A 15,902-nucleotide genomic window follows, 5' to 3' on the forward strand; every position below is an offset into this window, starting at 1 on the left:
ATTCAGTGTTGACATCTAGATTTTTTTGTGGACATGTTCCATAAATATTGATGTTAAAGAGTTCTTTATTTTTTAAGAAATGTTTAGAATTAAGTTCATGAATCCAGATGGATCTCTATTACAATCCCCAAAAAGGGCACTTTAAGTTATTGATTACTTCTATGTGTAGAAATCTTTATTTATAATTGAATCACATTGTTTATTTTTCAACAGGTTTTTAGTTATTTTTAAATCATTTTTTTCCAAATAGTTCAAGAAAGACCACTACAAATGAGCAATGTTTTGCACTGTTATACGATTTAACAAATTAGAAACTGATGACATAGTGCTGTATTTGACTTCTTTATCTCTTTTTTTTTTACCAAAAAGGGGGTGCTTGAATTAAAAAAATGTTCACAAGGGGTACATCACTGAAAAAATGTTGAGAACCACTTTTCTAGGGGATGCTCATTGTGAAGTGACGTGAATTATATTTATATAGCGTTTTTCTCTAGTGACTCAAAGCGCTTTACATACTGGGTGGGTAAAGTGTCTTGCCCAAGGACACAACGGCAATGACTAAGATGGCGGAAGCGGGAATCGAACCTGCAACCCTCAATTTGCTGGCACGGCCACTCTACCAACCGAGCTGTGCCGCCCCAACAAAGGGCCTTCCACTGGTCCAGTGTAACCATATCGATAGATCCTGGCATTGACATTTTAACCTACGAAAGACCATTCAAAACTTTTGTATAAGCTTTTGTAACCTGTAATCTTTGGAAAAAGGTTTTATTATCATTGATATGCCAAATAAAACGAGAATCGCGTTGAATCGAGAGTCGATTCTGAATTGAATCGTCAACCCAAGAATCATGATGTGCCCAAAGAGTCCCACTTATAATAGTTCAGTAAATCATAATCGTCATTTAAAAAAACATTCTGGATTGTTTTTGTACGTGATCCTTCAAAGACTTCTTTGTACGTACTTTCATTATATTATGTGCCTTTTGACTTTTGTGTCATTTCGTGAACTGATCTTAGAACAAGAGTTTTCTTTTTTTTTTTTTTTTTTTTTTTTTGATCAAGGTTGAACACTTAATTTGAAATCGTGCCGGAAGGCAAACTCACATGGCGGGACAAAGCTCCTTGTTGCACGTAGTTTGGTTATCATCAGGTCGGGTTAAAGGGTCGCACAATGACTCTTCCACGATCCCGTTGGTCCTCTCCACACAGTGAACAATCTGTCTCTGAACACCTGAAATGACAATGAAATGGGATTTTTGTTCGAGCACTTTCCCTGACAACAAATCCCGAAAAAAGCTCAATTATTACTTACAGTCGTGGTCAAAAGTTTACATACACCTATACAATCATTTCTACAACTCTTATTTTTTTGTGATAGAGTGATTGAAGCACATACTTGTTGGTCACAAAAAACATTCATGAAGTTTGGTTCTCTCATGAATTTATCATGGGTCTACCAAATCTGCTGTGTCAAAAAGTATACATACAGCAATGTTAATATTTGGTTACATGTCCCTTGGCAAGTTTCACTGCAATAAGGAGCTTTTGGTAGCCATCCACAAGCTTCTGGTTGAATTTTTGACCACACCTCTTGACAAAATTGGTAAAGTTTGTTGGTTAACTTGTTTCTTAAGCATTGTCCACACGTTTAAGTCAGAACTTCGGGAAGGCCATTCTAAAACCTTAATTCTAGCCTGATTTAGCCATTCCTTTACAATTTCTGATGTGTGTTTGGGGTCATTGTCCTGTTGGAACACCCAACTGCGCCCAAGTCCCAACCTCCGGGTTGATGATTTTAGGTTGTCCTGAAGAATTGGAGGTAATCCTCCTTTTTCATTGTCCCATTTACTCTCTGTAAAGCACCAGTTCCATCCATCCATCTATCCATCTTCTTCCGCTTATCCGAGGTCGGGTCGCGGGGGCAACAACCTAAGCAGGGAAACCCAGACTTCCCTTTCCCCAGCCACTTTGTCTAGCTCTTCATGTGGGATCCCGAGGCGTTCCCAGGCCAGCCGGGAGTCTTCCCAACGTGTCCTGGGTCTTCCCCGTGGCCTCCTACCGGTTGGACGTGCCCTAAACATCTCCCTAGGGAGGCGTTCGGGTGGCATCCTGACCAGATGCCCGAACCACCTCATCTGGCTCCTCTCGATGTGAAGGAGCAGCGGCTTTACTCTGAGTTCCTCCCGGATGGCAGAGCTTCTCACCCTATCTCTAAGGGAGAGCCCCGCCACACGGCGGAGGAAACTCATTTCGGCCGCTTGTACCCGTGATCTTATCCTCTCGGTCATGACCCAAAGCTCATGACCATAGGTGAGGATGGGAACGTAGATCGACCGGTAAATTGAGAGCTTTGCCTTCCGGCTCAGCTCCTTCTTCACCACAACGGATCGGTACAACGTCCGCATTACTGAAGACCCCGCACCGATCCGCCTGTCGATCTCACGATCCACTCTTCCCTCACTCGTGAACAAGACTCCTAGGTACTTGAACTCCTCCACTTGGGGCAGGGTCTCCTCCCCAACCCGGAGATGGCATTCCACCCTTTTCCGGGCGAGCACCAGTTCCATTGGCACCAAAACAGGCCCAGAGGCAAAATACTACCACCACCATGCTTGACGGTTGGATGGTGTTCCTGGGATTAAAGACCTCACCTTTTCTCCTCCAAACATATTGCTGGGTATTGTGGCCAAACAGCTCAATTTTTGTTTCATCTGACATCACATGGACAAAGATAAGACCTTCTGGAGGAAAGTTCTGTGGTCAGATGACATAAAAATTGAGCAGTTTTGTCACAATACCCAGCAATATGTTTGGAACGTCTAAATCAGGTTAGAATTAAGGTTTTAGAATGGCCTTCCCAAAGTCCGGACTTAAATGTGTGGACAATGCTGAAGAAACAAGTCCATGTCAGAAAACCAACACATTTATTTGAACTGCACCACTTTGGTCAAGAGGAGTGGTCAAAAATTCAACCAGAAGCTTGTGGATGGCTTCCAAAAGCGCCTTATTGCAGTGAAACTTGCCAAGGGACATGTAACCAAATATTAACATTTCTGTATTTTGTCACACCGCGGTGAGGGAAGTCTTGTCTTGGTTTTTCTGTCTTGTGATTTACGTGTTTTATTTTGAAAAGCTACCCTCTTGTTTCAGGTCACGGGCCCTTCCTCTTCTATCACCAGTCTGACGTCATCCCTGATCCCTGATTGTTTCCACCTGTTTCCCATCATACCCATATCCTATTTAAGCTCACGCCTCCTTTTGTCCTGTGCCAGATCGTCTCGTCTATCGTGCCTTTCTAGCGTCCATGTCCATGTCCTTGAAAACCTCCTTGTCTTGCTCCTTTTCCCCTGGTTCTCCCTTTTGGATCAAGCAGTCTTTTGCTGTAATTTTGAGTTTACTTTTTCCTCCTTCGAGCGCCTTTTGTTATCTTTCGTCTACCTAATTGGTGAGTTTTTGTTTTTCCAAATTTCGTATTGATTGCCTCATTGATTGAGTGATTTTTTGTTGTTGTTTATTCCTAGTTAGTGTTTATATATAGATCGTTCGTGTTTTTTCCTTCTGTTGGAACGCTTTTGGTTAATTGTTCTTGTTATTCTGTTTTAGTTAGTTTTCCTTAGATTAATATTCCTGCTTATTTTTGGAGTGATTTTGATTTACTTGTTTATTCTCGGAATTATTTTCCGCGTATTGTTATGATTCTTGCAAAATACTTTTTTGCACTGGAGGTAAAAAGTTATTTCAAATTAAAAGCTTTATTTTTTGAACTTCCTCTCTGCATCTGGGTCCTCTTCTTACTCCGAGTCGTAACATATGTATACTTTTGACCCAGCAGATTTGGTCACATAATACATTCATAAAAGAACCAAACTTCTAGAATGTTTTTTGTGACAAACAAGTATGTGCTCCAATTACTCAAACACAAAAAAATAAGAGTTGTAGAAATGATTGGAAACTCAAAACAGCCATGACATAATGTTCTTTACAAGTGTATGTAAACTTTTGACCAATACTGTAGGACTGCAGATTCAGCTGCATCATTTTAATGTGCAAATCAATTTATGTAGATTCAACTGCACTGGTTTAATGTGCAAATCCATTCATGTAATGTAAAATAAGAAGGTAAAAATCTGATTGCTATGTCACAGCTTGGTCGGAGCAAAGTATATCTCTTAATGACAGGTTTACATCCTTCTTGCCGTGCCTTCGTTCATCATTACTTCACGGGATTTCAACTTAATCGGATGATAACGGACATTTTCACAGCGCCTCCCTGCTATGGAAAAGCTGAACCATTTGATAAGTAATTCTCCCTTACTTCAAGGCAGGACAGCTTTGTTTGAGAAAGACAAGGAGTAAAAAAAAAAAGATAAACACGATGATCAGAGCACACAAACCAACACTTGGGAATTAACACCACTTCGTAACTTTTGCATTCATCCACATTGACGAAAGAATATGTTTTGAGCTTGGGCGAAAACATGGAAATGAGACTTTATTCCACTAAGAAAATATGATTAAAACGGGCTTCAAACCCCCACGCAGTGTCACTATAATTCTCATGTTTTGTAAACTCTACAATACGATACAAATAATAAAAATAAAGTTGGCAAAGCTTCGATTACTAGGGCAAACATAGTTTCCAAACCATAAGCTGCTACTTTTTTTCCAACGCTTTTAACTCTGCGGCTTTTGAAACGGTGCGGCTAATTTATGGCCATAATGTTTTGTAATGAACAAATAGCTGTCATATTACACCAGTGATTCTCAAACTGTGTTACGGGTACCACAATTGGTCCGCCAAAGAATCATTTAATTAAATATCATACTTTAACTGTTGGAGCCTATTTATATTATTTTCCATCCATTTTCTACCGCTTATTCCCTTTTGGGCTCGCGGGGGGCGCTGGCGCCTATCTCAGCTACAATCGGGCGGAAGGCGAGGTACACCCTGGACAAGTCGCCACCTCATCGCGGGGCCAACACAGATAGACAGACAACATTCACACTCACATTCACACACTAGGGCCAATTTAGTGTTGCCAATCAACCTATCCCCAGGTGCATGTCTTTGGAAGTGGGAGGAAGCCGGAGTACCCGGAGGGAACCCACGCATTCACGGGGAGAACATGCAAACTCCACACAGAAAGATCCCGAGCCTGGATTTGAACCCAGGACTGCAGGACCTTTGTATTGTGAGGCAGACGCACTAACCCCTCTCCCACCGTGAAGCCCCTATTTATATTATTTATTTATTAATTGAAATCCAATAATGATGTTGATTAATTATTGGATGTTTTAGATGGATTATGATTGACTGATTGTGTTCAGCTGGTGGGCCACTTCCTCCGACTAAAATTAAGGAGACAGGACAGCTGGGCGCTCCCTTGGTCTGTCTATCATATTAAAGGAGTGAGGAGTGAAACAGTTTATCGCTAAATAAGTCAACCAAGGAAAATATTTTTTCTTTGAGAAAATAAATTACAATCATTCTGAATCTAGAAATATCTCCGCGAGTACTTATTAAGGAATTTGGTGCGTCATAAACCTCCTTCTCAGGGCTACTCTGCAATCTTTATTTTTATTTTTTTGAACTTTTTTTGGAATGCAACAGTAGCCGTAACAGTAACTGTGGGGGAAGATGTAGCCAGTGCTGTTTGTTGGAGAAAAAGTCACCGCCGCTGTCCATGGTGCAGAGAGAGGGCACCATCGGGCAGGGGAGGGGCTTGTGCTGACGGCGAGACACAGTTGGCAGGTGATTAGATTTCACAGGTGGTACGTGTTAATCTAATTTGTTGTCTTTAACAGTGAGCGGCGGGGTGCAGAAGAAGGAGGAGGATTGGAGCGACAGAAAAGTCTAAACAAACGTATCCATTGGAGAACTGTAAAAACATTAAAACCCGGTCAACTCTGCGCAACTGGCTTCCAGTGTGTGAATCTGTGAGACTGCAAGTATACAAAGCTTACAGTAACATTTTTATTTTACTGTATTCGGTTGATTGGCAACACTAATTTGGCCCTAGTATGTGAATGTGAGTGTGAATGTTGTCTGTCTGTGTTGGCCCTGCGATGAGGTGGGGACTTGTCCAGGGTGTACCCCGCCTTCCGCCCGATTGTAGCTGAGATAGGCGCCAGCGCCACCCGCGACCCCAAAAGGGAATAAGCGGTAGAAAATGGATGGATGGATGTATTCCAATGGTCTTACTGTTCAAATTGTGTGTAATGTTACAATATACTTTATAAATAAAACATCTGCCTTGTTTTTAATGAATACTTAGGCCTACTATCCTACTGAATTTTTATGTTGGTTTTTATAATGGTGCTTGGAGAGCCAAGAGTTTTCTTAGGTGGTACTTGGTGCAAAAAGTTTGAGAATCTCTGCATTACACCAACGTAAACACTAAAAGGGTGTGTTTGTGCTACGGTGCCATCTTTTGGACGTGTTTTCTCCCTGCAGGTGCAGCGGGTGGACTTCATATTTTCAGTTTTTAGTCCCGTAAAGCGTTTCCGCTCAAAATATTTATCGCTCCAAGCAACTTTTGTAAGTTTTACAATATAGCTAAAACAATTCATACTTACTAAACCGTCCTATGTGTGATGTCTTTGAGTTCTCATGCATATTTGTATATGCTTTGGTAATGTAATCAAGTTAGCGCCGTGAATATTAGCTAATAAGCTAACATGTTCGAAAGTATCCTATGAATAACTTACGATGGAATTTTTTTTTGTATTGTTTCAGGTTTGTAAATCCAGCAAAACCTCACTGGTTATTAAAGGCCTACTGAAACCCACTACTACCGACCACACAGTCTGATAGTTTATATATCAATGATCAAATCTTAACATTGCAACACATGCCAATACGGCCTTTTTAGTTTACTAAATTGCAATTTTAAATTTCCCGCGAGGTATCCTGTTGAAAACATCGCGGAATGTTGACGTTTATGTTGACGCGTGCTTGTGACGTTACTGGTCGGAGCGGACATGTTCTCCCAGCACCACACATGGCTAAAAGTCATCTCCTTTCATCTTTTATAATTTCACAGTATTTTGGACATCTGTGTTGTTGAATCATTTGCAATTTGTTCAATTAAAAATGGAGACATCAAAGAAGAATGCTGTTGGTGGAAAGCGGTGGATTGCAGCTGCCTTTAGCACCGAAAAACAGCCGGTGTTTCTTTGTTTTGTTGTGAAGCTTTAACACAGAGCTGTCAAGCGAACATGTTTCTCTCGTCAACCAGCGAGTTTTTGGATGGGAAAAATGTGATCTTAAGTCGGCTCTTACCAGAGACTTGAGTGGATTATGCAACCTCATCCTGCAGCTCAAAAAGGCAGCTGCGATCTTGGCTCCCCGGCCTCTCTCAGAGACACTGTCGTTCACCGCCGCCATCCGACTTTCAGGTATGACTTTATAATCTCACTTAAATACTATTAACACAATAAGCAGATAAGGGATTTTCCAAAATTATCCTAGTAAATGTGTCTAATTACATCTGAAACGCTCCCACTGCCGCCGCCTGGAGCCGTCGCCTTTTCTTTTTTTCTTTCTTTTTTATAGTGCTTCACTCTAACTTTCCTCATCCACAAATCTTTCATTCTCGCTCAAATTAATGAGGAAATCGTTGCTTTCTCGGTCCAAATAGCTCTTGCTGCTGGAGGCTATGATTATAAACAATGTGAGAATGTGAGGAGCCCTACAACCCGTGACGTCATGCGCACATCATCTGCTACTTCCGGTAAAGGCAAGGCTTTTTTATTAGCGACCAAAAGTCGCGAACATTATCGTTGATGTTCTCTACTAAATCCTTTCAGCAAAAATATGGCAATATTGCGAAATGATCAAGTATGACACATAGAATGGACCTGCTATCCCCGTTTAAATAAGAAAATCTAATTTCATTAGACCTTTAAGTCTGTTTAGCTGATTGGAGAGCTGTTATCCGCAGCTCGTGGGTCCATGACCATGACTTCTGTTTTGTTTGATCAGCCGTTTTACAGCACTGTTTGGAAACAATTAAGGTATGTAAATAAACATTGACAAAATCTTTTGTGCCGGTATATTTCTGCGGCTTATGCTCGAGTGCGGCTATCAAGAAAAAAACAGTTATTTCTTTTAAAATGTCCTGTGTTATGTATTTCACAATGTACTGCTTTTACATTTCCTGTATTTTATATTATTACTTAAAATTGTTTTATATTTCAATTCTTTTTTGAGTGCTTAGAAAAGCGCTATATCAAATACAATTTATTATTATTATTATGATTATTATTAGATAATGATAAATGTGGTGGGTGCGGCTTAAATGCGCTTTATAGCCCGGAAGTTACGGTATACATTGCATATATTTTTTTAGATGTGTATTTCTTTGCAATATTTACACAACAAATTCAGTATTTATTAAACAAAAGATCATGCCGCTTACCTGCTCCACAGGTGACGCTACATTCCGTCCACGAACCAAACTTCCAGAAGAAAACTGACGCAAAGATGTCGTCTTCAGAAACATTTCGACTGACTGTGTACTCGTACCGCACACCTGGATTGGTCTCCTGAAAAAGGAGCTGCAAAAATGAAAAGCACAATTTCATAAAGAACAGAGGAAGTCCTAGGTCAACATGCAACTTTCTTTCCTAGGACCATACTTTCCAAACTTGAGACCTCCGAATCCGGGGATGGGGTGGGGCTTATTCACCAAGTCAAGTATTTCCTATATATATATATATATACATAAGAGAAATACTTGATTTTCAGTGTTCATTTATGTACACCTATACACACAACACTCATCTACTCATTGTTGAGTTAAGGGTTGAATTGTCCATCCTTGTTCTATTCTCTGTCATTATTTTTCTAACCATGCTGAACATGCTGTATCTTCCTCGTTCTTCTGCTTAGTCTCCTTGTAGTGTGCGCAGTTGTGCACTGCACTCTCTAAAAGCCGTAGATGTTATTGTCACATATGCATGTACAGTAGATGGCAGTATTGTCCTGTTTAAGAGTGTCACAACATTGCTGTTTACGGCAGACAAACTGCTTTACGGTACACAAAAACTTGACTGCTGTTGTTGTGTGTTGTTACCGCACTGGGAGGACGTTATTGAAGCTGCCTAACAATAAACCCACATAAGAAACCAAGAACTCGCCCTCGATCATTCTACAGTTATAACGTCATTGGGCAGGCACGCCTGGCATGCTGTTTATATTGTGGGAAAGCGGACGTGAAAACAGGCTGTCGACACGTCACTCAGGTCCGCACAGAGCTGGAGGGGGCGTGGCCTCCAGCTCCGCCTGAATTTCGGGAAACAAATTGTCCCGGGAGGTTTTCGGGAGAGGCGCTGAATTTCGGGAGTGTCCCGGAAAATCCGTGAGGGTTGTCAAGTATGGCTTAGGACGGTGATGTAAGTTGAGTTTTAATTTACTGATTCCTAAATTAACACCCAAAACACTAACATATGAACAACATAAAAGTACAGTAATAAAAAGATGAAATACAATAAAAACTTTACAAATTTATTAAAAAAAAAACAAGCTCCTTAGTTTTATTTCTGTGGTCGTCTCGCACACTAAATGAAGCATGTCTCAATAATGACACCACTCCACTGCTTCGTATGAATGTCCATTTTATCGAAAAATATTATTTTGTATGTTCTTTATCCATGTTGATGGTCCTAGCATTTGAGAGACTTGGTCCAAGAATAAAGCCAAAAATGATCAGCGTTTCTCCATTTCTGTGCGCATTTTGAAAAATCATATTTTGCCTGTTGAAGACTATGCCTTCTTTTTTTTACATTATTAAGAATGCATGGGTGTGCATTGTCAACATTAAACATCGTAACACAAAACAACGTAAACTTTCAAAATAAGAGTTATGAGACAAAGACATTTCTGCACCATACATGTACCGTATTTTTTGGACTAAAAGCCGCACCGGTATGAACATTTTTACATTTTAGAAGAAAAAAAAAAATATTCATCAATAAGTCGCAGATACATACCGGTACTTTGTTTAATAAGATACTTCAATAAAAATGATTTTGGAATAATTATTACGCACCTTCATTATTTCCAAGCGGTGCCTGTAACACGGCAGTAAAACGGCTGCTCGGACAAAACATAAAAGTAATTAATGTATTTATTCATCCTATATGACAGTGGTTCTCAACCTTTTTTCAGTGATGTACCTCCTGTGAACATTTTTTTAAATACAAGTACCCCCTAATCAGAGCAAAGCATTTTTGGTTGAAAAAAGAGAGATAAAGAAGTAAAATACAGCACTATGTCATCAGTTTCTGATTTATTAAATTGTATAACAGTGCAAAAATATTGCTCATTTGTAGTGGTCTTTCTTGAACTATTTGGAAAAAAATATATTAAAGTCACTAAAAACTTGTTGAAAAATAAACAAGTGATTTAATTATAAATAAAGATTTCTACACATAGAAGTAATCATCAACTTAAAGTGCCGTTGTTGGGGATTGTAATAGAGATCCATCTGGATTCATGAACCTAATTCTAAACATTTCTTGACAAAAAAAGAATATTTTAAACAAATAATATTTATGGAACATGTCTACAAAAAAATCTAGCTGTCAACACTGAATATTGCATTGTTGCATTTCTTTTCACAGTTAATAAACTAACATTCATATTTTGTTGAAGTATTATTCAATAAATATATTTATAAAGGATTATTTAAATGTTGCTTTTTTTAGAATATTCAAAAAAAATCTCACGTACCCATTGGCATACTTTCAAGTACCCCCAGGGGTACGCATACCCCCATTTGAGAACCACTGCTCTATGAGATACAATTTTTTAAATAAGGTTCAAGATGTTTATCAGGATTTCTTTGTACTTTGTAAACACTTTAAATTTGAACAGTTTCTTAAATTGGATAATTTCTGTACATTGTTTGATTTCTTTCATTAATCCAGTCCATAATTTAGCCATTGGCAAAGAAAAATCCAAAGATTAGCCGCAGCTTTGTACAAGCCGCAAGATTTAAAGCTAAAAGGTAGCAGTTCATTGTACCGAACCTACAGTAGCTACATTTTTAAAGAGGGATATCCCAAAAGTACAAAAAATGTATACTACCAAAAACAGGCACAAGGTCATATAAAGCAGTGGTCCCCAACCACCGTGACGTGGCCCAATTGGTACCGGGCCGCAGAATAATTTTTTTTTCATTTTTATTTAAAAAAAAAAAAAAAAAAAAAAAAAATGAAAAAAAAAAAAATTATTAAATCAACACAAAAAACACAATATACACTTACAATTAGTGCACCAACCACAAAAACCTCCCTTTTTCATGACAAAAACGTCCCTTTTTCATGACAAAGAAGAAAAAAAAAGAAAAAAAGATCCCCCCCAGGGCCGTGGGACAAACTATTGAGCGTTGACCGGTCCGCGGATACAAAAAGGTTGGGGACCACTGATATAAAGTACACATTTGTACCATTTTAACCGTACTCTAAGGCACATTAAAAATGTGTTTAGCTCATAGACAAAACTATTGGTAGGATTTTAAATAGGACATACTAATGGCAGTATATCATTAATGATGTTTTTTCTGTTATTGGCGTCCTTGATTATTGCCATAATATCGATTCTAGTAAGTTTTACGCGCCATTTTTTGGATCAAGATCTTTTTGACTATCATATTATTATTATCTTAAATTATGGAGGTTCCTGCTATTTGAAGCACTTTGAGTTTTATATGAGGTTAGGTCGATTGTACTTTTATTGCAACAAATTGATAAGGTACACAAACAGACCTGGACCGGAGGCTACAGAATTGTCTCTAAAAAAAGGTAAACCCCCTAGCAACAAACACTGTACCCATTTTTGTAGACGCTGGAACTGCTTCGTCATTTTTCTAAAACCAAATAACTGACTTCACCAATGTTCCCTCTAATTCTTCATGTGTGTGAGCAAACGCAAAAACTCCCTGAGCATTCATCGGCGAACATGTGAGCAATTTCAGACGTGCACACTATGGCCACACAAGCAGCACATCTGTCCCAAAGCTGACTTAATAACCAGTCTAATGTTTTATTTTAATAATCAAATGACAGCAGTCATTTTCCAGGACATTTTTTTCCAATATAAGTGAATTGAACCACTTAAATAACTATAAGAAATACAATCTTTTTTTTCATGAGCTGTGTAATATAGTATTTTAGACCAGTAGTTCTCAAATGGGGGTACGTGTACCCTTGGGGGTACTTGAAGGTATGCCAAGGGGTACGTGAGATTTTTCAAAAATATTCTAAAAATAGCAACAATTCAAAAATCCTTTATAAATATATTTATTGAATAATACTTCAACACAATACGAATGTACAGTAAGTTCATAAACTGTGAAAAAAAATGCAACAATGCAAAATTCAGTGTTGACAGCTAGATTTTTTTGTGGACATGTTCCATAAATATTGATGTTAAAGATTTCTTTTTTGTGAAGAAATGTTTAGAATGAAGTTGATGAATCCAGACGGATCTCTATTACAATCCCCAAAGAGGGCACTTTAAATTGATGATTTTTTCTATGTGTACAAATATTTATTTATAATTGAATCACTTGTTTATTTTTCAACAAGTTTTTAGTTATTTTTATACATTTTTTTCCAAATAGTTCAAGAAAGACCACTACAAATGAGCAATATTTTGCACTGTTATACAATTTAAAAAATCAGAAAGTGATGACATAGTGCCTTATTTTACTTCTTTATATCTTTTTTTCAACCAAAAATGCTTTGTTCTGATTAGGGGGTACTTGAATTAAAAACATGTTCACAGGGGGTACATCACTGAAAAAAGGTTGAGAACCACTGTTTTAGGCCTAGGTGAGGGTCCAGCTTTGGAAATAATTTGTACCCCTTTCAGAGATCACATTTAGTCATGCTTAATATATCTTTTTGTTAGCATTTCTCTAGTCTAGTGACAGCATTCCATGATTAATATTCATAAAAAAAATGTACATTCTTAATAAATGACAGTAGAATAAGCACACCTGTTTGGGGAGTCATAGTGTAACGATCTGGAATTGACACTTTGTGTGGTGTTGGAGTTATCCGACTTTTTGTGTGGCCATAAATGCATCGCTGGCGAAGTGCCTTGACTGCGTGCGTTGGAGCAAGTAAGAGAAAGAGAGAGAACGGCTGCTGTCGATATGACAGATGACAAAGAGTTGGTTTAAACCTGGTTTGTACGGCAGACAATGACCAGTTTTGCGAGATCGAAGTTGTTTTTTTTACTATGTTTCTGTTGTGGTTACGGCCGACAAACAGTTTTTTGTAATGGATGGAATTCCTGCCCTCTTTAAAGCGTCTCTAGAGACTTAATAACTTAACAGTGTTGACGAATATTGTTCTCCCCACTTGCCGTCACATGTTACTCACAGTTGCATTGCAAAATCATACAGAACAAATTGTTATCTGTGTTTATTTTGTTTATAGTTCAGATGGGATTTGACTTTGTGCGCAGCATAGATTTGCCTTCCCCAGAGGGCGTGTGAGCAATGCGCAATTGCGCACCTTAGAGGGAACGTTTGTCTTCACCCTTCTTCTATGTTTTAGAAATAAAACATTACACTATACTGGTTTTCTACAGGTGTCAAACCAACAAAAAATCACTTTTAATCCCACCTGAATCCACAGTGGCTCCATGGTGGGTCCAGGTGAAGTCAGGTTCTCCAGATGTCCTGTCCGTTCATAGGTGAATACGGTCCCCGCAGCCTTGTACTCTCCATTCCACTGAATAGTCCAGCCACCGTTCAGATAGTACTTGTTGGGATTGTCACTACGGAGAGCCAGGAAATTTCCAGCTTCTGCCATCTCCTCAATCCTGATGTCCCAAGATCCCTCTGGGATTAGTCCAATGTCAACGTAGCCTAAACGACAGCACAGCTCATCTAAGTGACAATGCTTGAGTTGTCACATTTAAAGTACACATTGTGGATCTGATTCATTGGCGGTCTGTATTAGGAACAAGAAATAATATAGAATGGTTTTCTTGAAGGGGGACCAACGATGACTTTAATCTTTTCTGACTTATAAATGTTGTTACAACGTTGGATACTCAAACAATGCCAAACCATCAAATCATATGGTTATTGCATTTTAGCCCGACCATGCCCGCAAGACAGTTTTGGAGGCCTCTGTTCACGGGGTTTTGCAACCTGGCTACGTTGTGATGTCACAGAAAGGTGGACATATTTATTTACACATTCAATCAAACTTCTAAGGTAATGAGTAAACACAAAAAAAAGCAGGATAAAGTATTATTTTCATCTCACGCTTAAGTTCATTTTCGATTGTTTTTGACTCGAAGGGCCAGATTAGGTTAAAATAATTAGCTAAATGTATGTATGTGTATATATATATATATATATAAACATATATACACACACACAATTATATATATATATATATATATATATATATACACACACGCACACACACACATACATATATACATATACATATATATATATATATATATATATATATATATATATATACATACATTTATGAATACAAACCCGTTTCCATATGAGTTCGGAAATTGTGTTAGATGTGAAGATAAAAGGAATACAATGATTTGCAAATCCTTTTCAACCCATATTCAATTGAATGCACTACAAAGACAACATATTTGATGTTCAAAATCATAAACTTTTTTTTTTTTTTCCAAATTATATTCAACTTAGAATTTCATGGCTGCAACACGTGCCAAAGTAGTTGGGAAAGGGCATGTTCACCACTGTGTTACATCACCTTTTCTTTTAACAACACTCAATAAACGTTTGGGAACTGAGGAAACTAATTGTTGAAGCTTTGAAAACGGAATTCTTTACCATTCTTGTTTTATGTAGAGCTTTAGTCGTTCAACAGTCCGTGGTCTCCGCTGTCGTATTTTACGCTTCACAAAGCGCCAAGCATTTTTGATGGGAGACAGGTCCGGACTGCAGGCGGGCCAGGAAAGTATCCGCACTCTTTTTTTTACAAAGCCACGCTGTTGTAACACTTGTCTTGCAGAAATAAGCAGGGGTGTCCATGAATTGCTCCAAAACCTGTATGGACCTTTCAGCATTAATGGTGCCTTCACAGATGTGTAAGTTACCCATGCCTTGGGCTCTAATGCACCCCCATACCATCACACATGCTGGCTTTTGAAATTTGCGCCAATAACAATCCGAATGGTTATTTTCCTCTTTGTTCTTGAGGACACCACATACTCTGTTTCCAAATAAAATTCTAAATGTGGACTCGTCAGACCACAGAACACCTTTCTACTTTGCATCAGTCCATCTTAGATGAGCTCGGGCCCAGCCAAGCCCGCGGCGTTTCAGGATATTGTTGATAAATTGGTTTGGCTTTGCATAGTACAGATGTAGCAACCAACTGTAGTTACTGACAGTGGTTTTATGAAGTGTTCCTGAGCCCATGTGGTGATATCCTTTACACATTGATGTCGGTTTTTGATGCAGTACCGCCTGATGGATCAAAAGTCCATAATATCATGGCTTACATGCAGTGATTTCTCCAGATTCTCTGAACTTTTTGATGATTTTACGGACCGTAGATGGTAAAATCCCTTAATTCCTTGCAATAGCTCGTTGAGAAATGTTGTTCTAAAACTGTTCGACAATTTTCTTACAAAGTGGTGACCCTCACCTCATCCTTGTTTGTGAATTACTTAGCATTTCATGGAAGCTGCTTTTGTACCCAATCATGGCACTGAACTGTTCCCAATTAGCCTGCACACCTGGGGGATGTTCCATATAAGTGTTTGATGAGCATTTCCCAACTTTATCAGTATTTATTGCCACCTTTCCCAAGTTCTCTGTCACATGTTACTGGCATCAAATTCTAAAGTTAATGATTATTTGCAAAAAAAAACA

At 38.6% G+C, this 15,902-nt stretch overlaps 1 protein-coding gene across 1 annotated transcript in view; it reads right to left on the reverse strand.

Annotated features, from left to right (window-relative positions):
- LOC133543159 (A disintegrin and metalloproteinase with thrombospondin motifs 7) overlaps positions 1-15,902 on the reverse strand; it is a 292,170-nt gene that overhangs the window by 82,133 nt on the left and 194,135 nt on the right. The window contains exons 15-17 of the mRNA XM_061887652.1: positions 13,645-13,889; positions 8,424-8,562; positions 1,108-1,234 (exon numbers count right to left, since the gene is read on the reverse strand). Coding sequence (XP_061743636.1) covers positions 1,108-1,234; positions 8,424-8,562; positions 13,645-13,889 — 511 coding nt within the window. The remainder of the gene's footprint in view (positions 1-1,107; positions 1,235-8,423; positions 8,563-13,644; positions 13,890-15,902) is intronic.

This window comes from Nerophis ophidion, linkage group LG25, assembly GCF_033978795.1.
Source record: "Nerophis ophidion isolate RoL-2023_Sa linkage group LG25, RoL_Noph_v1.0, whole genome shotgun sequence".
Taxonomy (NCBI): domain Eukaryota; kingdom Metazoa; phylum Chordata; class Actinopteri; order Syngnathiformes; family Syngnathidae; genus Nerophis; species Nerophis ophidion.